At 43.5% G+C, this 23880-nt stretch overlaps 1 protein-coding gene across 1 annotated transcript in view; it reads left to right on the top strand.

Moving 5' to 3' along the window:
- Window positions 1-23880, top strand: part of LOC102375640 (unconventional myosin-Vb) — a 344293-nt gene that overhangs the window by 160102 nt on the left and 160311 nt on the right. The window contains exon 6 of the mRNA XM_006033144.2: window positions 17385-17541. Coding sequence (XP_006033206.2) covers window positions 17385-17541 — 157 coding nt within the window. The remainder of the gene's footprint in view (window positions 1-17384; window positions 17542-23880) is intronic.

Here is a 23880-nt window from a genome sequence, read left to right as displayed (position 1 = left end):
GAGGAGTTAAGTGTCGATGAAAGACAACTGCAGGACAAGACACTTTCAACAGCATGACCACAGCTTTAGTCAGATTCGGCGTGGATGGGGAAAGGGCAGCAAGTGTTACAACAGATGGACTTGTTCTGTGCTGGGAAGGTGGGCAGCATTTGTGTCGAAATTGGAGAGCCAAGGGCTTATCCAGGGGCACGGGGGGCTCCCGCTGCTGTGCGCACCCCAGCAGAGGCCCCGTGGGGCATGTGCTGCTGCCCCCCCCCTCCTCCCCCCCACCTGTGCATGGCAGAGGCAGCTGCAGTTGCAGGCTGGGCTTTGCTCCCCGAGCCCTGCTGCAGCTGGCCCAGGAGCGGCCCAATGCCATGTGCACCTGCAGCTGGGTGGGCAGGGGATGAGACTCAACCCATCAGCAGGACACATGGCATCGAGCCGCTCCCGTGCCAGCTGCAGTGGGGTACTGTGCTCAGAGGTGGCGGTGGCAGTGCTGGGATGGGGTTGGGCGGTGACGGTGAATTTTTGGATGCCTGCAGCCCCCGCCCCCCTTGCTCATTTGCCACTTTTGTGCTTTTTCATCGGGGTCCTGCCAATTTTTCAGTTTCCACAAAAATTGCAAAATCATAAAATTGGTAGGTCCCTATTAATGAGAAATATCCATACTCTGAACATGAGAGTGCAGGGTAGGAACCAGTGGAAGATGCCCATCAAGCTGCAAATGTAATTTGTTAATTTTGAGTTTAACACTACACACAAAGATGTTTCCAACAGTTAGGATTCACAGACTTTACTGATGTCTGGGAGAAAACTATCCAGCAATAAAAACCTTCTCTTCAAGGCTGCTATCCATATTCTTGAGCATGTATGTGCACATACAGATGTTATCAGTGGTGAACATCATCAAGACCAAAACTCTTCTCAAAACTCAGTGACAAGCATTTGAATGCTATCATGAAAGAGGCCTCGGGGCGGGGAAAAATGTGTGTTGTAACAAAGTATATGTGGAGCTACCTGAGCAAATAACAGGCTTTGGTGGAAAAAATTATGGATGTGGGCTACAGGAACCAGCCAGACTGGCAATATGGCCCACTGATGGATTTGTGCGTGATACCCTGATCTAAAGAATAAGTGGCATTTTTCCATCAGTGAGCAGTGAAGTGCTATAAGGAGTTTTTGCACCCTTCAGAAACCTTCTTCTTTTAAGGGCTCTTCACTGCAGAAGAGTAGTTATAGGTATGGAGTTCTCAGGGTAAAGTTGGTCTGTAGGATTTTGGTTGCATATATCAGAGAGCAAAGGGGAATAATTATGCTGTAGTTCTTTATAACATATATGCCATAGGCCAGATAAGCTTACTCGTTTTTCCCCATATCTCAGCTTAGAGCTGGAGGGGAATGGCATATTGTACCTGGAATCCCTGGAAACAAGTTCACATCTTGCCAGCATCGTCTCAGCTGTTTTGCTGAGGTAGATAAATTGCAGTGCATGCAGCATGTGCCATGCATGTGGAACAAGTGGATTAGATCTTGGAGGGACACCGTCGGATCAAATTTGGCAAACAGTTTAGATTTTTCCAAAAAAACAAAAATGACTTGATTTTTCTTTTTCCAGAGACACTGAGCATTTGCAGTTCCTCTCAAAAATTTTGCAAAATTGAAGTTTAATGGAAATGCTTTGGGTGAGATTTAATAAAAATTGCTATGGGACCCTATTAAAGGGAAAATTTTGCCAAAGTGCCTGAGCCTAAACTTTGCAAAAGCAGTGGTCCCAAAGTGAGACTGATTAAGTCTTTGTCCTAGCTGAGCAGAATTTAAAAAAAAAAAAATATAAAAGTGAAAAAGGGGATTTGTTTTTAGAATGATACTTTGCATATACCTGCTAGTGTGATATGATGAATAGATTTGTTTTTTTAACCACATGCAGTAATAATATTTTTAAAAGGAGTAGTGGGTCAGTATTTCTGAAAATCTGGAATCTTTCAAGTCATTTGTTATAGCATGCACTATTACAAATAGCTTCTAAAAACATTTTTTGTTTGTGATTTTAAGTTTCCATTTTCACTTCAAAACAGAAATCCTTTCTGATCTGAATAGATTTCAGAGTCCACTCATAAGAGTAAGTATTTTTGTACTCATTCAGTGCCCTGTGCTCCAACAGGTGATGTTCTCCATCTCATAGGGAACAGGGTTTGTGTTAATGCATGTTTGTGAAGAGCTGGGGGATGAAGCACTATAAACTACTATTATTAGCATTAGTTAAAAGGTCTTCATAAAAATAAAGGATTTAATTTCCACATAATTGAAACAAAACTACCCCTCCTCTTCCTCCCTCTCCATTACACTGTGAAATGCTCTCAAATTGTATTTGTTTTATGACTGCCAAGAGCCCATTCATGTTGATTTGATTGCCAGTACAACAGCAGAATTTCAGGATTCGGCTAGCTGTTAACAAATACTATGAGGTCATATAAAATAAACAGGATAAAATAGCACCTAAGTTAAATGACACCTAAAGTTACTGTCGTCTTTGCATAACATATCATAGATATTAGCAGAAATGCAGGGATTTAAAGCAGCCTGCATTAGAAGTTTAGAGTGTGGTTATTTCCCCTGGCATTACTGAAATCGAGTAGATGAGGAGTGTCATTAACTTTTTCATGCACTGTAGTTACGAATTTCAGTATGCACACATGAACGTACCAGTTTCCTTGAGGAATTAGTAGTAGGTAGGGAACTCTTCACCTTCAGTTAGGTCAGTAATTCCAGTTTCACTGTGATCACTAGCAAGCAAATGATCTTTACCACTCAGTGGCTGACTTAGCTGTTTGCGATACGGTGTCTCTGTTACAGTTCCTAGTAGATGCATAAAAGGTTCATCAGTTACCAGCTGTGTTAGGGTAGGTCATACCTAAAGTTTTATTGTGACATGCTACCAAACCTGGACCATTTTGCAGGTGATTGCTGCCCTGTAATGGAAGATGTGACACCTGAGATCCTAACAGCTCCCTGGCTGGGGGTGCCTGGCTCTAACCTGGCTCTTCTTGCTAGCAGTTTATGCAGAGCAGCACACAAAAAAATATATAAAGCTGAATTTTTCTTTCACCTTCCAAGGTGACATGTCTGAGGTTTCGTTGAAGTTGGTCTTTGGAGTGTAAGAGGGAAAACTTGTACTTATCATGGACTATGCTTGCACCTTATCATGGACTATTCATTGGTCAGAGCTCAAGTGTAAGGCTTGGGAGACCAGGTTCAGTTCCTTAGACTTGCCCAAGGTCAGATGCAACAGAGTCTTTCCACCCATTAGATGCACAAGTGGACTTATGTCCTTAAGTGTGATTCTGCAGTGCCCTGTTTAATCAATTATAATGATTTCAACTATACGCTGAAACTATATAATGAAAAAAAGTTCACTTTAATTTTCTGACTACTATTCTCAGGGGAAAAGATTGCATCTTGTACACTGGAAAATACAATAACTGGGTAGGCAGTGGTATTGCAGAAAAAAGAACAGGGGATTACAATAGATTGCTAGTTGAATGAATAAGTAATGCTGTTGCCAAAAGGGAAAAAAAAGAAGCTATTTTTATTCTGGGATGTAATAAAAGAAGTACTTGTATATAAGATCCGGGAGGTAACTACAGGTACTCCTCAATGTTGTCCCAGGTAACGTTGTTTCGTTATTACGGCGCTGATGTATTAGAGAACATGCTCATTTAAAGTCGCACAATGTTTGGTTATAACCTGTAGCCGCCACTTGCTAGTAGGTAACTACTGTGACGTAATTGGATTCACTTAACGTCATTTTGTTAAAGTCATATTTTTCAAGAGCGTAACTACGATGTTAAGCAAGGAGCACCTGTATTTGGCTATGCCTAGTGTTGGGAAGCTTTCACTTAACACACAGTGTCCAGTGTAAGATCTGGCCCATGATCTGGGGGTTGAGCGCTCCTGATGTAGAGAAATTGAAGAGGTTTTGGGGTTTTTTTAAGAACCATCAGAAATAGGACTTCTAGAAAACGTGACCTTATGAGAGAGAGAATTGGCTTGATTTAGTTTAGAGAAGGCTGAGGATACATTTTCCAATGTGTGAAAGGCTGTTGCAAAGAAGATGGTGATTGATTGTTCATATCCAGCGAAGGCAGCAAGCAGTGTAATTGGATAAATATACAGCAAAGGAGATTTTAGGTTAGCTGTCAGAAAGGACTAGCCGTCGGGATCTAAGTCTTTGAACAGGCCACTCAGGGGTGTTGCGGAGTCTTCCTGGTCATCAGAGATTTTTCAAGAGTAGGGTCAGCCAACATCTTTCCGAGTTGTTGGGCTCATCCTGCCTCCGAACAAGGCAATGGACTCGGTGACCTGTTGAGACCCCTTCCTGACTGACATGTCTGAGACTCTTGTGATTTTTGCGTTTGTTCTTGTTCAGTCGTTCTCTCCTTTACAGGCTCGGGGGGAGGGAAGGAGTTCCTGTGTTACCTTCTCTATGCCGTTTTATTATTTATCCACTTCTGGCTTCTTTCCTTCTACCCGTCTCTAAATTATAGACTGCAAACCTTTTAAAGCTTTGTGGAAGTCTTTCTGAGCATCTACTTACTTTGTTGCCTTCCTCTGGACTTTTTTCTTTTTCAATCTCTGCTTTAGCAACAAGGCAGCCCAAATTGAACATAAGCAACGGTGCGTCCCTGATTTATGTACTGACATAACATTTCCAGTCCTTCCTTATTCTACTCCAAATGTAGACCAGCCTTATTTTTTGTCATCTTTTGTTTGTTTTTTTTTTACCAATGCTAATCATTAAGCAGATTTTTTTTTTTTTCTTTCAGACAGTCAATAGGGATACAAGGATTTTTTTTTTTCCCCCATCCTGACCCTGGAGCATGGCAATTCTTTTCAGCTTTTATTTTTAGAGTATTGTCTGTGCGTTAAGGTAGCACTTTTCAACAGACATCAATCTCTGGAGAAATGTACTATCTATTATTTCAAACAAGTGACAGCAGCTACCAAGGGGAAAACAAAAATCAATTCATTGGAGAATATTTGATTTACTTTTAGAGAGAGCGCATTTTCTTTTGTAAAAGTATAACTTTGATCGTTCTTTTGTTGTATGGAAATTAACTGGAAAGATAAGAAACATTTTGTTGTTGCTGCAAACCCAGAAGATCAGGCAATCTCATCAGTGTTTGAAAGCCGGCAGCAGCACTGCAAATGGGGGCGGCAGGGGGAGGGGGGTGGAAATATCTTTGCTCAACCTGCCAAACCCAGCTGGCTTATTCTGAACAGCAATGGGTCAGCATTTAAGGTAAACCTTTGTGAACCTTCAGAAAAATGTAGTCTGGAAGGCTTACCACATTAGCAGCAACTGGTGTGTTTGCTGTGTTGTCTTACCACATTATATTATCCACACGGATCAGTATGTGTGGATAAATGACGGTTCATTTAAAAAGAAAAGACGGAGAAAAAAATAACAAGCAAATCAAAACATGGCAGAAATGGTCAGTTTGTACTCCAGTTTAAATCCCATTGATACTGCCTTACTTGAAGGCCTGTGGAATAGACTCCCAGCATAGAATTGGCCATTGAGCCTCTTGTCAAGTAGGATTGTCAAACCAAGACTAGGAGAAACATTAGGGAGAATAGTATAAAGAGAAAACTTAGTATGGGCAGGGTGAAGCCCTGTCTATGACTTTTAAAAAGTCAGTTTATTAATAAATAGCACCTAATATTTACAGATTTGTGACTAACATGCATAGTGGTGAATGTATGTGCATGTATATATGGGTGCGTGAGATCTGTAAAGGTGCTTATGTATTTATTGCATGCACAGAGTATTTTTTATTCATGTACATGAAACATTAGAACGTACCAGGCATATATATAGGTTTTATGTATAAATATATTGCAAAGATAATTTTATTGATCTGTTATTTAGAGATATATTCCTTGCCTCTGAGCCCAGTGCTCATATCTTTGTACTGTAACTAACCTATCAGAGGTGCTGTTGCCTTGCACCACATGGTGATATTTTGTAATAAAGTCATTGTCAGAAAGCAAATAGTAGGAGCATACTAAGGATGATCACTTAGAAAAATGTCTGGATTCATCCAGGAACACCACAGGGACAAGAGAATTGCAAGAGACATGGTTCAGTTAAGAAATGTTTTTGTGGTAGAGATGTCCCCAGATGTACAAAAGTATTCCCTGCCGTGGGATTCTGATGGTCTTTAGCTTAACTTCACATATCATGCTAACTTGAATCTCAAACACTCTAATTAATGTCTGTCTTTCAGTTTGCTTTTGACTTTTGTAGATCAGGGCTCCATTCTTTGCTTTATTCTTTCCTTATAAAGTGTGCAAAATGGGGAGTAGAGTGAACTGTAACCACATACTGAATAATCAAATGCAGCCTTTGTGCAGTGTTTCCTGCAAACTGCCCAAGTTGCCTTTTTAATACAATACAAAAGAGGTGCCCTAACTTTTTCTTATTGCATACCTACTTCCAGATTTACTAGCTGTCTGCATGACTCTATCAGCATACACTTTTTATATTTTAACCCCTTAAATGCTGATTATTATGAAAATTAAATCTGCCAATATAGTTTCTCCTGCATTTCCCCAGGAGTACGCATACCACAGTTTGGGAACCCCTGTAATAGAGGAATTGATTAAAGTAGGAAGAGAGAAGATTTAAAGGATAAGTAAATCCTGACAAAAGGAAGAAAGGAAAGCAGCAGAGTATGGACCTTGGACTTCAGAAAAGCAGACTTTGACTTCCTCGGGGAACTGATGGGCAGGATCCCCTAGGAGGCCAGTCTGAAGGGGAAAGGAGTCTAGGAGAGCTGGCTGTATTTTAAAGAAACCTTACTGCGGGTGCAGGAAGAAGTGCAAATATAGTAGGCAACCAGGTTGGCTGAGCAGAGAACTCTTCGGTGAGCTTAAACATGAAAAAGAAGCTTACAAGAAGTGGAAGCTTGGACAGAGGACTAGGGAGGAGTATACGAATATATACAAAAGCATTGCTCGGGCATGCAGGGATGAAGTCAGGAAGGCCAAAATGTAATTGGAGTTGCAACTAGCAAGGGATAAGAAGGGTTTCAACATGTATGTTGATAGCAAGAGGAGGATCAGGGCAAGAGTGGGTCCCTTACTGAATGGGGGAGGCAACTTAGTAACACGATGATGAGGAAAAGGCTGAAGTACTCAATGGCTTTTTACCTGTCTTCAAAGACAAGGTCAGTTTCCAGACTATTGCACTGGGCAACACAGTTTCAGGAGAAGGTGAGCAGTCCTCGGTGGTGAAAAAATAGGTTAGGGACTACTTGGAAAAGCTGGATGTGTACAAGTCCATGGGGCCGGATGCAGTGCATCCAAGGGGGCTGAGGAAATTGGCTGATGTGATTGCAGAGCCACTGGCCATTATTTTTGAAAACTCATGGTGATCAGGGGAGGTCCTGGATGACTGGAAAAGGGCAAGCATAGTGCAGATTAAGCTCTGCAGAAAAGGACCAGGGGGTTACAGTGGATAGTAAGATGGATACGAGTCAACAGCATGCCCTTGTTGCAGAGAAGGCTAGCAACATACAGGGCTGCATTGGTAGGAGTGTTTCCAGCAGATTAAGGGAAGTGATTATTCCCCTCTTCTGCACTGGTGAGGCCACATCTGGAGTGCACCGTCCAGTTTTGAGATCCCTACTATATAAAGGAGGTGGACAAGTTTTTGAGACGGGCAACAAAAAAGGGCCACAAAAATGGTTAGGGAGCTGGGACACACGACTGCCGAGGAGAGGCTGAGGGAACTGGGCTTATTTAGTCTGCAGAAGAGAAGACAGAGGGGATTTAATAGCAGCCTTCAACTACCTGAAGGGGGTCCCAAAGAGGATGGAGCTGGACTGTTCTCAGTGGTGGCAGATGACAGAACAGGGAGCAATGGGCTGAAGTTGCAGCAAGGGAGAATTGGGTTCGATTATTAGTGAAGGGGTGAAGTCCTGGAATGGGTTGCCCAGAGAGAGCATCCTTGGAGGCTTTCAAGACCCAGCTAGACACAGCCCTGGCTGGAATGGTTTAGTTGGGGCTGGTGTTGCTTTGAGCAGGAGGTTGGACTAGATGTGACCTCCTGAGGCCCCTTCCAACCCTCATTTTCTATGATTTTAAGAGAAATGTGTTTTGATTGGGCTTTTAGAGGAGATAGAGAGGCTCAGAGGCTGAGCAATATAGTCTGACTGCTTTAGATAGCAAGAGTAACAAACCACTTGCTGGCAGACAAATGAGACCAGCACTGGGTCAGCAGCAAGAAAAGGGTGGAGCGGGAGATGGTGGATTCCAGTTCTCCATGGCCTTGATGTAATATGCTTCTGTGCAAGTGTAAAAACGTGGCCATGTCAGAATGATGGCATATTATCTCCAGTTGACACGTGCACAGATGTATCGGCTGCATAGCGTTGAGCTAGACTTCTTATTCAGATGCTGTTGGGGAACGGCTATAAATGTTGGTGAGGGCCATTTTTATTAATGAGCACTTGCTTGTATTTTCATTTATCCAGTCAGTGCTCTGTGTTGCTGTCATCTTGAGGATTCTCCTTCCATACTAGTACAAGCTTCCCTTGTAAGGGAAGTAAAATTGCTAGTTGCCCTTCTCCCTCTCTCCCCTTTCCTTCCCTTCTTGTCATGTGTCTTATGGTCTCCCTCTCCTATCTTTAAGGTAGTTTTTTTATCCATAATGGAAGACACGCCCATTAATAGCTAACCACTTAGCATCATAAATATTTATGGACTTGTATTATGTTGGCATTTAACCTTTGCGTTCTTTCTATCTCATGAAGTGAACTCCAGTTTACGAAAGTTTGTGCTCTCTCTATATACGTTTTAGTTAGTCCATACGGTGCATGTCTACCCTGCATTCTTTGTAAAGGCCATAGTTAGGACACACGTTCCCATGGCACACAGGATGGTCTTGTACGCTGTGGTTCTGCTTTAGAAGAAACTCTGCTTCATGCTGTCACTGAATGTTTTGTGGTAGCCTTTTTTGTGATGGCCCTGTTGCATCATGGGGACCACCATGCACCGTGTTCCTTGCATACTGTAAATAGTCATGCAGGTAGAGTTCTCGTTGCTTCTAAATTTTCTTTGCCCTATCCATTTGAGGTATGCTAGAATACTACTTGTTTGCAAGCTTTAGGCTGATTCAGTTTCCCTAACCCACCTAAAATTCCTACTGATATGAATGGGTATATTTTTGTGCACGAGGAATGCAACATGAAACCCCTAAATGGGGCCATGAGTACATCACATTCATTGAGGAAGATCACCGTTCTGCATGCATTTCAGACTGACAAGTGATTGGCTGTAGTGTAAGTAGGGACCTACTCAAATCACAATTTTCATGAGATTATGAAATCGGGCGATGTCTGCAAAATTCGCCAGGGCGGGGAAGGGGAAGTTTACTAAAAATAAAATGCTGGCTTCCCAATGGGAGCCAGCAGTCCTCCCAGCTGTGCAGCCTACTGGGGGAGAAGTAGGGAGGGGGCTGTTGGCACGAAGGGGAGCAGGCAAGACAGCTGGCACTTCTGGCCCTTACCACTGATTAGTTAAGAGGGCTGCCTGTCATGTGGCCCTGCCCCTCTCTACCAATCAGTGGTGAGGGGCAGAGCCACGTGACGGACAATCCTCTCTGCCAATCAGTTGTGGGGTCATTGGAGTCCCTCAGCCAATTGGGGGCGGGGGGCACTGCGAGGAATCCATGGAAATGGTGGCTGGCTCTGTGATCTGCCCGCAAAATCGGCTGCCTACCTCCTCGAGCTGTGTAGACCCCTAGTATAATGGCCATAAAAATATTGAAATAATTGTTCAGCATGATCATCTGAAATGTTGAAGGAAAGTTTTGTTACTGATTCACTTGCATAGTATTTTATTTTACTTTTTTAATGCTGCCAGGTAACAAGGTAGATCCTTAAATTCCAGACTTCTTCCATCCCACAATTCAGATAAGGGCCAGGAAATGTATATTGTATCCAGAGAGTGAGAGCTCAGAAGCCATGCTGTGTGCCAGGGGTATAGCTGTGTGTTGCACTTTCAAATGCATGTTCAACACGTTAACCTTAAACCTCTTATACCAGAACTAGGGAGGTGGGAGAAGGTTGTAGTAGCTGGAACTGTGGTTCCTATATCTGATACCTTGCAGCCAGCCTTTGGGGGTTTTTGGTGTCTTTAAGTTTAGCCCTGACAGTGCTGGAAAAATAAGGGCTTGCTCTGCCCAGTGGTGTCATCCATTCATGCTAGTCTGTGAGGGATCTCAATCGGAGAGTTTAAATCTTGTATAGTTCCTTCTCCAGTGCTTTATTGGCTTCATTCCAGGACTAAACAGAGCAAATGCCGATCAGTACAGTTTTCATCTCATGGCTTAAATAACAGGGGAAAAGGTTTTCCTGCTGCAATAAATACTACTCGAATAGCACATTAGGAATAGGTATTTAAATGAAAAACGGTATTCTAGTGACTTTTAAGAAAGCACACCGCTAAAGCCAAGCTGACTTTACATAGAAAGAACCTGCTCTTGGGTATAGCAGACAAAGGGGCCTGAGATGCCCTCCTTCACAGGCAGCCATTTATCCAAACAGCTCTAGTATTGTCTCCTCCAAACCCTAACAGATTACAGCTAAAAGGCACATTCTGAAAACAAAAAGCAAGATGCCCTACAGCCTGCTGCAGGTAAAAGGCTGGGAGGCAAGGACCCTGCCAGTGTCCTGCCACTGAAGTGGTAGAGAAGTTGGTTGGTTAGTGTGCTCTCAGGTGATCGTAGAAGAGGAGCATACCCCGCATTTAGAGGGGGCAAAATCCCCTCGATCCCTGCCAATCTGACATGGGGAAGAAATTCCTTCCTGACTCCAAATTTGGGGGAAGTTTTGACATTGAGTGAAAAGGTGCAACCCTCTAGATTACTAATAGTTGAACCAGCACACAATCACAACGTTTTTATAAAATAGCTGTGCCCAGTATCCCAGGAAGCGGTTGGGGAAGCCATCTCGGAAGCCAGTAAAGTATTAAAGCAGGTTTTAGTGGGGCAAGGAGAGGTCAGGGTGGGGTGCAAGCTAAGTTTTTTCTTTTCACAGTCTTAGTAGCCCTCCTTTTGTACCTGTTCCACAATGTTTATCCTTTCTTAAACATCTGTAACAGGGAATTGTTGGCTGTGTTGTAAGTGATGTCTTATCTGTGCCTTGTATAGTAGTACTAATAGTTCCTTGTCTCTCGTGAATATACCTCACTTGATGCACCATAAAATTGCATTAGCCTTTTTTTCACGGTTGTTTCACACTAGGTCTCAAGGTCACCTTATGATCACCCAGCACATGCAAGTCTTTCTTAGTCTGTTGCCTCCAGCTTGTGAGCTGCTATCTTATAGCAGACTTTCTTGTTACTTGTTGCTTATTAAAGCACATGACTTGGCACTTCTTGCCATTTACTAATGCTACACTCAACCAGGTTATGCCAGTAGTCTTCTGTATTGGCAGCACTCCCCAATATTGATATCACCCGCACATTTCCTAAGCAGGCATCTAGTCCTGTGCTAAGGTCGCTAGTGAAAATGTTTGACAAGGATGGATCCCAAGACCAGTTCATGAGATGGTTTAACAATAACCCTTCAGTCTGATAACTCACCTTTCAACACAACCTGTTAGTGGTCATATCTGTGATTTTATTTTATCCTTCAACATCAGTTCTTAATACTGCATTTAAACTAACAGAACTGTAATTTCTGGCATCATTCTTTTTCCCCCAATTTTGAAAATAATTTACTGTGTGTCCAAGTAGATCTGTAGCTCTTCCCAGCCATTTTCCCCCCTCTGGCTTGCAATGCAAGTTCCTGATGGTATTTTAATTTTTGCCTGATCAATACCTGTTTTTCATCCAACTCATTGAGGGGCGGATGCTTTGTATGTGCAGCCTCTCCTCACCACCTTTTTTTCCCTTTTTTTTTCCTCCATCACCTGCTCAAAATCTTATTTGACTTCTATCAGGTTCTTAATAAATAGGATCACAACATTTTTCTAACATTTTTTTTAGGTAATAGTCTACTAAAATGCTAAATTTTATGACTAATTTGTTAAAACATAATTTTGGAGCATTATGGAAAGGATTCAGTACCATTGAGACCACATGCACATGAAGCTCTTTTTTTCTTGATATCTTTGCAGACTTCTCTCTGTCTAAAAATATTAGAATGGTCAGGTGACATCTTAGTGTCATTGGCCTCAAAGGGTGCCAGAGCTGACTCGGTGGATGTAACTGTTTCTGGACAGGGCTGGTTTTCAGTAGAGGTGCACAAATATTTTGGTCCCTATCGTATTGGCACTGATTAAAAGGAAAATAGAAATGATCAGCAGTTGGCTTCTTTATGGCTGATGTGGCTGATTTAATGTCACCCATAAATACTGTGTGCATGCACGCAGCTGCAGCATGCATGTGGCCAGAAATGCAGCCCAGCAGCTTGGAGTGCAGCATCTGGCTGTTAAGTCTCGCGGGGTGGGGGGGGAGAAGGGGCATGGAGGTGCAGATTTCATAGATTTCATAGACATTAGGGCTGGAAGGGACCTCAAAGATCATCAAGTCTAGCCCCCTGCCCCAGGGGCAGGAAGTCAGCTAGGATCAAAGGACCTCAGCAGGATAAGCCTTCAAGCATTTCTTGAATGGGTCCCAAGTAGGTGCCTGCACCACATCTGGAGGGAGTCTATTCCAGGTCTTGGGGGCTCGGACAGTAAAGAAATTTTTTCTTATGTCCAGCCTAAAACGGTCTTGTAGGAGTTTATGACCGTTGGTCCTTGTTTTTCTCTCTGTCAAAGTATTAGAATGATCAGGTGACAACTTAGTGTCATTGGCCTCAAAGGGTGCCAGAGCTGACTTGGTGAATGTAACTGTCTCTGGACAGGGCTAGTTTTCAGTAGAGGTGCACAAATACATTGTGTATATCGTATTGGCACCGATAGAAAGAAAATAGAAATGATCAGCAGTTGGCTTTTTATGCCCTGCCCCACACAGGCAGGACAACAGGGATGGAGCTGTGGGTGGCTTGTCCAGGGGGCTGGGGAAGGGGGTAGCTCTGCTGCTCCACATATCCATGGGGGGCATGTGCCCCCCCAGATTTGTGCGTGGGGTGAGGGTGGGCTATGCACTTGGGGCCGGGGGCTGCTTTGTCCTCTTCCCGGTGGGGGGGGGGCTTGGCTGGGGCTGCACTCGGGGCAGGTGGGGTGCACAGCAGCAGTGTTGGGAGAGTGGCTACAGCTAATTTTAGGATGGCTGTAGCCCCCCCCGTTGCCCGCCTCCCCCTCCCTAGGCCTGTGCATTCCCCATATGAGCTGTCCCATGCCCTGCCCTACTTCCTCCACCCTCACTACAGGGGTCTTGATCTGCCTTCCCCCCCCCCCCCCCGAATTACTGGCCAGATGCTGCTCTCCAAACTTCCAGGCTGCATATCAGGAATCAGATCAGTATCAGCTGATATGGCTGGTTAATCTACCATCGGTATCCGCCAAAAATGTTTTTTTATCAGTGCAGCCCTAGTTTTTCATGATTACATATAATGTCTTTTACAGACTGCAATAACTTTTCCATTGCCACGATACAAGTGTTGCTGGCACTTTTTGTTCAAAATAATATCTATTTGCAGTTGTAAAGAGGCTTGTTTAATGGTTATCTTTACATTGTGTTTTGGTCAGAGTACAGCAGTGAGTTGTGCTATTGAAATTGATGTGTTAAGGAACTTTTAGTCCAGGTTTGCAAATTGAATAGAGTACAGTGTGCAGTGAAAAAAAGCTGAGCCATGTTTTACACTAGGCGTGGCCAACCTGTGGCACAGGTACCCCAAGTAGCATGCACAGCCTCTTTGTATGGCACGCAGCAGATCAGGGAGGGGACTGGCAGCACGGCAGGAAGCAGAAGCTCAAGCAGGGAGCATGGGGCTGGGAGCAGAAAGCAAAGCAGCACATGGGGTAGGCGAAGGGATTTGGAGTGGCATTTGGGAAGGGTATGGAGCTGATTTGTGGCATGCCTGCCCAAAAAGTTCACCCTTGTTGTTTTTATACAAGTCATTGCACATGCATTTAGATATTTGGAATTTATGAATGGCATCCATCCTCTGTCCAACTTAATTTTGTATATCCTCATTCAGGCTGCTGCCAACATGATTTCATTTTGTCTGTTTAGGTTGTCTTAAATGGATGTGGCCTAATTATTTTGGCCTAATTATTTTGACCCAGTATCATTCTAGTCTGTCTTGACATATGAGTTCATAGAGACAGTGACACAGTTTATATGTCTCTAGGATGGGAAAACATCAAGAAGCACTGCTGACTGATATTACACATTTCTTCCGTTCTCCCTCCTCTCTTCTTCATCCAGCAATGGATATTCATTTACAGTTTTATGGGAAATTTGAAAGCCTTTTGTTTGGTCTTTCCTGTCATGGCTTTGAGAGTACACTTTTCTGTTGGTTTGCTGTTGGTTTTTGTGTCTGTTCTATTGACCACCTGCTTAGTGCGGTGAATTGTTCTCTGCAAGAGGTCTAGCAAACAGCTTTTCAACAAGATTATCCCAGAACTCTTCACTAGGTTTAGTTGTTGTGCTTCTCTTTTCAACATTGTTAAACCAATGTCTCAGTTATCTGTTATCGCCTTCCCCTGAACAGCTCTGCTTGCGTTTTATTCTGCATCTCTTCACTTTGCCTGAAGCTACCAGTTGCTCTGTGTAGCTAATATGGAACTGCTACTGCTTGGGGAACTATCACATTCAATGTCTTTATACTTCTTTTTGCAGGGTCTGGTACTAGTAAGGACTCAAATGTGTGAGATTGGCATGGTAGCTGATCATAATTCTCCGTCTGGTCCTTGCAAACTGTTTACCTTTCTAAGCTGTGCATGGTGCTGTTGATGCAGCAAGAAGTCTGGACAGTAGCTAGCCACGAGGTAGAAACTCATCTAGATATGTAACCTTTTTCTGCTTGTGATAGCTCTGGGACACTGACACTTCCAGAACAGTTTGCTCTTTGATATGAGACCACATCTTGGCTTACGTGCACGTATTTCTCTCTCTCATTTTTTAAATGAGATTAGCTAATGTAGCAGGGTGAAGGCATTTCTTCTGTCTAGATTGGTTTGGTCAGGATCTCTCTCAGGAGCAGATTGATAATGGGCCAGTGGTCTTATAGGAAATCATGTGTTCCTGGGATATGGTGGAGACGACAGCTGTGATGATCAACCTTGCTCTTTTTAGTCCACCTGTCTCCTTGGTATAAGTGAGATTGTGGGACCCGAAAAGAGCTGCTGGGCTGAATAGCCAGTCTGTCACTGCCTTTGTACATGTGCTCAGATGATGTGGGAGACTTCCTCTGGGGTTGTTTTTCTGTTAGAAAGAGTTACCCAGAGATACCTGAGCAGATATTTGAATGTTGAGCCCTTGAAGAGCAGAGAGCTTGCAGTGCTGAGGCTACACGGCCAGAGGGCTCCTGTGGGCACATCTTGGCTTTCTGCAGGTTCCCGCAGTCTGCCTGGACACAGTGGCATCAGTACACATGGTAGCCCTGATTGGCTAACCCAGACTGCTCAATTGGCCTTTGTCTCCCTGCTGCACAGTGTGGGGAGGGGGCAGGGAGCAGTCAAGTCCAACAAGTGACGCATTGTACCCCTGGGGAGGGGGAGAGAATGAGAGCAAAGCACCCTGGGATGCTGAAGGACTGTCTTGTGGTTTCTCTCAGAAGAGAACATGGACAGACATTTGCTCTCCAAGGGGAAATTCTCCCAGGAGTGATCTAACCCTAGTTGTCCCAGTTTGTGTCTTCTGGAGTGGCTATTTTTGCTCTGGGAGAAAAATCCTGAACATCTGTGCACTTTGGGTTTCTCCTAGGAGATCAGCAACTTTCCCAGGATAAACTGAATGTCTCTGTAGCCACTATTTCATTCACTAGTTAGGCCTGATTGCAATCATACCAATTTTATACCACTTGATTTGATCCCCTTGCTTCCGTTGTTTAAAATCGTGGGATTGGAAAGGACCTGAAGGGTCATCTTATCCAAGCCACTGCAGGAATACAGGAATTTACATATGCTGTCAAATGCTTATCCAGCCTCCTGCTTTGCCAGACAGGATCCTAAAACAACCTTTGGCTGGCATCCTTCTGGCTGAACTTGTTTATGAATAATATTTCTGTGACCCAGGTGATATCACCCTCTCCCCCTCACCCCAAGATCCTTTCACAATTGGTTAAAGGACATTAGCTAATGTGAATTCCTTCATCTCTAAATTGGGGTTAATACTCCCTTCCCCTCCCTTTTATAAAAAATATATCATCTCTGAAAGACCAGGACTCTGACCATATTCATATTATGTTTCCATGCATGTCTGTTTGAATATACAGTAGCTGTTCTCTCATTATAAGAAGCGCTGGCACCAGTGCCGATAGCTGAAGTTCCTAGTACTTCGTTTTTAGCTGTTTATTTTATTGAATGCCAACTTTGAGGCTCGTTTCTTCAGCTGTGATGGAGAGGCACGTTTCCTTTGCCCAGTCTTAAAAAGAAATCCTACTACTATTTAATTAAGAAGCCATGACCCCCCTCCCCACCCTGGTCATGCTATGGTTTCCTGACTTGAATTTTGACAGGGAATTTACCCTCGTGTAAAAGATAAGCCTGTGTCATCACTGTTTCCAAATGAACAAAAACCCTGCTCAGGCTCTCAGACTGGTGTAGCAATTGTGTGTTCTTATGACAAATAGTCCAAATAATTTTGTCACGGCAGCCTAAATTCTGCAGCTTCTTAACTTCTAAGTGCTTGACGTAGCAAGTCCAGTGTTCTAACATTTTGGGGAGCATTCATTTCCTATTGTGTGTGTATCCTACAGCAGTGAGTTCCACAATTAAAAGACATAAGTATTATTTGTGCGTACAGTTATTCATATACTGGAAAGCAGGAGTCAAGCATCAGAGCGGGAGACCAAGAGCACAGTAGTTAATGGCCAATATCCAGCAAATTCCTGTTGAGTTTTGGTAGGAGGAGTCTTAAAACAGTCAAGTTGTTCTTGGAGCATTGTAGAGTTCGGAGTCATAAATGCCAGGATATTCTTTCTAGGTGATAAAAGGCAGTGATGTATTGTGGCAGTGTGGTGAGACTAAAGGAATTGTGTTTTTAAGATGCCCAGAAGCATCTCAAATATACCAGTTATGAAATGTCTCAGACTTGCAGTGTGTGTGAGATTCTTTCTACAATAGGTTGTGAAAACTTAATTTTAAGTTTTCCTGACCGTAGCAAAAAAAAATGAACTGAGATAAGTGTGCAGGTGCAAGATTCCTGAAAAGTTGTTGATCAAGCCCCTGAATTTTTAGAAACTGATGTGTTTTTACAAGTCTTTCTTCTCTGCTCTGCAGGGATGAGAAGAACCAATCCATCATCGTCAGTGGAGAGTCGGGTGCTGGAAAAACTGTCTCTGCCAAATATGCCATGCGTTTCTTTGCCACTGTTGGGGGCTCTGCCAGCGACACCAATATCGAAACAAAGGTCCTCGCATCCAGTCCAATCATGGAGGTAAAGCCTGCCCCAAACCGTTGTTTAGGTTTTTGTTCTATTTGGAGCAACCCCTATGCATTTATGCCAAGCAAACTCAGTATTGTTTCCTAGATGGAAGTTTTTCAATATGCTGGGCCTTTCCTGTGTTCAGTAATGATACCCATATGGTAAGAACTAAAATAGGAAAAATGCAGGGTGAATAAAAATTGATGATTTAAAATAGTTTTTTTGATTACTTAAAAATATAAAAATGGGTTTTTGTTGTTTAATTTTTTAATTGGGTTTTTATTTAAAAAATAAAAATTAGTCTTTTTGATTTTGTTTTTGAAGAAAAAATTGGATTTTTTTTTAAATTATAATTTAAATTTTCCTTTAAAAATAAACTAGCTTAAAATGAAATTTGAATTGAATATAGCATAGTATAGGCTAAGTTGTACATTTTAGCTTAATGTATTAAAATAATTTATTAAAGTATTGAGTCAATGAGCCCTCTACTAAAAGTTGTCGTTAAAGGTGGTTTTCTTCTGTATAGGAATGAGTGGGAAAGCATCTAACTTGTGAGGTCAAGCATTAAAAATATGGTACAGTAATGGAGGCTTACTCTGCAGTTCATGGAAAAAGAACCCTCTGCTTAGTAATTGTTGACTCCCTGCTTCTGTATGGTTTTGGGCACTTCAGTTAAATAGCCTTTCTTGGTCCCTTTCCATATGTACAGAGTTATAAACATTAACTTGTCAAATTCTTTTCATGCTCTAAACTAAAATACTGTAGCACACAAGGCCAGGGGTTTATTATAGCAGAAACCATGGATTGCAAGTACAGGTTTCCCTCAACTTCTGCGGTAGATGCATTCCCAGGGAACGGCACATAAATTGAATTTGCATAAAGTGAACCCAGTTTACAATGAAACAAGTAGGGATGAGTTCCCAGGGCAGTGAGGGAGTGAGGCTGGACCTAGGGAAGGGACGGGGAGAGGGATGTGGCACAGCCCAGTAGCTGCAAGCAGGCAGTGTCTGCCATTCCCAGGTTGCAGCAGGGGCAGCACCAGGCTCTTCATAGTGCTCGGGGTGGGTGGCAGCCCCACTCGCCCACCCTGAGCTCTGGGAAGAGCCTGGTGCTGCTGCTGGCCCAAGCCTGCAGCGGCAGCCATCCACAGCCTGCTCTCGTGCTGCTGCAGGCGGTTGGCCACCCCTGGGAGTAGCTGATGCCACCTGGTTGCAGACGCTGGGCTACACTGTGCCCTGAACCCCCTGGTGTGGTGGAGCCCAACAGCTACAAGCAGGCAGCGTTTGCCGCTCCCAGAGCAGCTGCAGCAGGGGCGGGCAGCTGCCTACAGGTGGATGAGAGCAGGCTGGGGCTGACAGCTGCTGCAGGGTCAGCAGGGCCCACCACCCTTTGCCCTCTGCTCATGGCCCTTTCTCCTCCCCTCACAAACTCAGACTTACCTGCTTGGGGGAGGGCGGAGCACGCCTATGTTGAGTGCATAAAATCGGCCTATGCCAATCACATACATGTGAATTTACCTTGCATATAATGAATTTCAGATACGAAAGGGTCATCGCATACCGACCCACATAAATCCAACCTGTATAAATAGAGGGAAACCTGTAGTCGTTAAGCTCAAATAAATTTCACCTACGCATATTAGAAAACTTTTCCCAGGGTGACCTGAAATAATTGGCTGAATTCACTAACCACAGTTCATACTTCTAATACTATAATAGATAATACTAGTGTTTAATAAATTAGTTGGTGGTAAATGAGTACCATGCTTTGATTTAAAAAAAAAATCAAAAAAAATCTGTATACTAAACATTAAAGTTCCGTTTTTAATCAATTAGAAGTGCTGGTTTTCTGTGTGGAGTGAAATTTGAGTTTCCATCTTTTCCATCGTGTAGCTCAATACAAATATGAGCAAAATGTTAATCATTTAAGCTGTTTACAGCTGTTTAAAAAACAAAACAAAAAGCTCCAGCGCTTAATTTTAAACTCGGCATGCTCCTGAGCCAAGCCTAGCACATGCCCAGAAGGGGCAGTGCGTTCATTGGACCCAGCTCACCCAATGTCTGTATAGACTGGGTACCTCAGCAGGGATTTTTGGTGCTTTTATCTAATAGCTGATTGAATCAGCTATTAAATAAAAACACCAAAAAGCCCTGCTGAAGCACCTAATCTATAGACACTGCAGAGCCGGGTTGAACACACTGCCTCTTCCAGTAAGGTGTACTTTTTTGTTGTTGTTTTTAAATATCTGTAAGCAGCCCTAGTAAACAACCCCCCCCACCTATTTCACCATTTTACAGAATATTAAAATGTCAGATTTCTAATGATCCAAATATGTTAAGCTATACTTTTTTTTTTTAAATACCTATCCAGTTTGTGTGCCTAGGAAACACACATGTACCAAACCTAGTGTAAAAACTGTATTTAGTTGTAAACCAACATGTTTTGTTATATCAACCAGTGAAAATACACTTTTTCCTTAAACCAAGCTAAACCAAAAATTACAATGGAAAAGTTGATAAAAATCAGTATATAAAATTGAACTTTTGGCCGCCTAATTCAAATAACTTTATTTAAATGATTCCACCCTGGAAAAAATGAAAGTAAAAGCTTTTAGTTTTATTGTTTAAGGATATTAATTAGGGATTGAGTTCTGACAACTGTTTGTGTGTAGGCCAGTGGCTTTAAATTTGCTGTAAGTTCATAGAGTGTGTGTGTGTGTGTGTGTGTGTGTGTGTGTGTGTGTGTGTACACAAGATTCTTACTGTGCATTAGCCTAATAACACTGCACAGTAGCACGGCGGTTACAAACCGTGCTAATGGCCTACTATTCAGTGTTATTAGGCTAATGCACAGTAAGCATCACAAAATAACTGTGTTGGTGCTACTGTGCAGTAACTCTAGTTACTGCACACTCAGTTAGTACTTTATTAAGCTAGTACTAAACTGAATGTGCACTATCTAAGGCACATTAATGAGCATTATAGATGTGCCCAGTGACTGCAAGTTCTGAATGTTTCTCTTTGCTATACATTATCCCACTGGTTTGTCAGTTCAGCACATCTGGGGTAGGAGGAAAGCTCTTCACCACAACTGACCTCTCTATTTGCAGTCAGAGGGCAAGAGACCAGGGATGGAAACATCCCTGTATAAATTGGTCCAGGGCAGTGCTGCTGGAGTTGTGCTGATAATTGTGTTTTAAACCATGGCTGTAGGTAATAAATTACTGTAGACATGAGAAGAGAGCTTCCTCTTGCCTTCTCAAAGTTTCTATTAATTATATAAAACTATGTACATGATGGGAGGGGGGAGTTTATATCTATATCTATATTTAATAGATTAAGACTAGAATTAATATTAGATATAGAATCATAGAAAATTAGGGTTGGAAGGGACCTCAGGAGGTCATCTAGCTTAACCCCCTGCTCAAAGCAGGACCAGCCCCGAGTAGATCATCCCAGACAAAGCTTTGTCTAGCTGGGTTTTGAAAACTTCCAAGGAGGGAGCTTCCACCACCTCTCTGGGTAACCTGTTCCAGTGTTTTACTACCTTCCTAGTGAAGAAATTCTTCCTAACCTAACCTAAACTTCCCTTTCTGCAACTTGAGCCCATTGTTCTTTGTTCTGTTATGTGCCACCACTGAGAACAGTCCACCTCCATCTTCTTTCAAACATCGCTTCAGGTAGTTGAAGGCTGCTGTGAAATCCTCCCTGTCTTCTCTAGGCTAAATAAGCCCAGTTCCCTCAGTCTTGTCATTAGTTTATGAAGTCATGTTCCCCACCCCCTCACCATTTCTGTTGCCTTCTGCTAGACTTGCTTCAATGTGTCCACATCCTTTCTGTAGTGGGGGGAGGGGGGGGGGCAAAACTGGACACAGTACTCCAGATGTGGCCTCACCAGTGCTGAATAGAGGGGAATAATTACTTCCCTTCGCCTGCTGGCAACACTCCTACCAACGAAGACCAGTATACCATTTGCCGCCTTGGTAACAAGTGCACACTGCTGGCTCGTATTCAGCTTCTTGTCCATTGTAACCTCCAGGTCCTTTTCTGCAGAGCTGCTGCCCAGCCTGTACCAGGGCATGGGGTTGTTCTGTCCTAAGTGCAGGACTTTGCACTTGTCCTTGTTGAACCTCATAAGATTATCTTGTCCTTGTTGAACTTCATGCGAGGTCTTCTTGCCTTGTCCTTTCCTGTTCCTATTGCTATTCTTTTCAAATCATGTTTTGTAATAGAAATACCATTACAGCAATATAGTAAATCCCTGCTGCTCAACCCTGAAATGTTCCTTCACTGTTATTTATCAGTAATACAGCCATGTACAGGGTGGCCAGCACTGTAACGTTTACATGCCTGGAATTGACATGAAGTTCAAAAAATATAGTCCTTGCCCCAAAGAGTTTACAATATTCAATGATATATGATGTAAATATGTTGCAAATCACAATACTTAAGTTAGACAAGTGGCAAGGTACAAATCTGCCCTGCCTTCTGCTTAAAAGATAGACATACTCCTAGCCAAGAAATCCAGACTTCTCACTAGCTGATTTTTAGATAAATAGGCTTTTCCAAGAATTCAGTGACAGAACACTGTCTGTATTTAGCACACCACAGTGGTTAGCGGTAGTACTAACAGAAGCCTGGGCTGGCCTCGGATGTAGTTCTGGTAGCAGCTGGTTCCAGAGCACTTGGCTCTCAAACTCCTCCAGCCTTCATGTCTGATGCAAGCGTTGCCTAAGAAGCTTGAATGGCCTCGTTTCAGGACCTCAAATCAGGGTTCAGCTCTTACCCTTGCACAGAGGCACAGCCCAAGGATTTATGATTTGGGGGCAGATGAGGATCTGACGGAGAATCTGCTTATGGGAGCACTGGGTGGGGCCACTCTAATTGATGTCTTAGCAGTTGCAACGATTCTTATTTACAGCTGCTCAGGGCATCTGGACAGCAGCTCCGTTTAATCCTTTTACTGTCTGCAAAGTGACTGAAGAAATATTGATTAACGGCTGACTTTATTACAGATACCATAAGCACAGCGCATACTGCTTCTTTCGGGTCTGGAGACCTGCCACTTGCACAATAAGTTATCTGGGATGACAGACGCTTCCTGTTCAGGGTGGCGAATACCCTCTGATCCCCAGCGGGCAATGATAGGAATAAAATGAGCACATGTTTGTTGTGAACTTAGTGAAGCATCTGATGTCCTTAAGTCCCCCATCCGTTGACAGGGACAGGTCAGTAGTACAGCCTTCTTTCAGTGCATTTCTGACTTGGCATGGAGTGACTACAAATAAGTTTGCTTATCCTGATCTGCCAGTTACCCTCTTGTTAAGATGTTCTGTGCTCTGTGACCTGATGTAATAGCCTGTCCAATTTCTAATGGCTCAAGTGTAGATATGCTTCCACTAGAAAATCATTGTCACTGGTTTATTGGCCAGTTTCTTGGGCATTGCCCACAGGGTCCATCTCAGCTTCAGTATGTCTGTCTTGATCTTTGAGGCAGGATTCATTTCAATTCATGTCCAACTCACAGCTCCAACACTTTGGGTAAGTACAAATAAAATGAAATTGTGAATGAGTGGGTAATATCCTCTGGACCTTGAGGGGTCAAGGCTGAGGCACACTGGTGACGGAGGGTGCAGTGCTGTTGTCCTGCTGTGCCCATTCTTTGGATGAAGAGAGAACTTCAACACCTGGCTGTATCCATCTGGCAGCTATCATCAGCATTAGGATCATTTAAAAAAAGTTGAGTCCTGAAGTAACCAACCTTCTGGGAAGAGATGTCTGCTGACAGCAATCAAGGCACTTCTTTTGTGGTGTGACATCTGTGGGCCTCCCGTCCGGTACCGCCCTTCGTCTGGTAGCCCCTCCCCCTCGTCCCACCTGCCACGACTTGGATGTTGAGTGATTCAAAGAAGGGGTTCAGTGGAGATCTTCTGCCAGAGGGGCTCGCCCGACGTAAAGGGGGGTACTCACGGTTGGGTCCTCAGATGTTCCACGGGGCTCCGCCACCCCTACACCCCGTCCACTCGCCAACCAGCCACTTGTTGATGGTATGGTCATCTGCCGCTACTTGCGGACCTTCTTACCCGCAGGCTGTCCCGAGACCAACGGTCGTCTTCAGGCAGTCTGGCTTAGCCTCCGCCTGACCCGGCCGCTAGCTCAGGTCACTCCTTGTTTTCTCTCCCCTATTCTCAGAAATAATACTCCTCGGGAATGGGAGAACTTCCCAAGTTGCTGCTCTGCTCCCAGCAAACGCTGGGAGTCACTCCTCTTGCCCCGACCGGGGCTTCCGGCTCTCGCCTCAGCCGCTGGACTGATGCCCAGTTGCCTGCCTGAGGCTCTGGCTTTGGGGGAG

This window comes from Alligator sinensis, unplaced genomic scaffold (assembly GCF_000455745.1).
Source record: "Alligator sinensis unplaced genomic scaffold, ASM45574v1 scaffold24_1, whole genome shotgun sequence".
In the NCBI taxonomy this organism is placed as follows: domain Eukaryota; kingdom Metazoa; phylum Chordata; order Crocodylia; family Alligatoridae; genus Alligator; species Alligator sinensis.
This window is presented reverse-complemented; position numbering and strand designations above follow the sequence as displayed.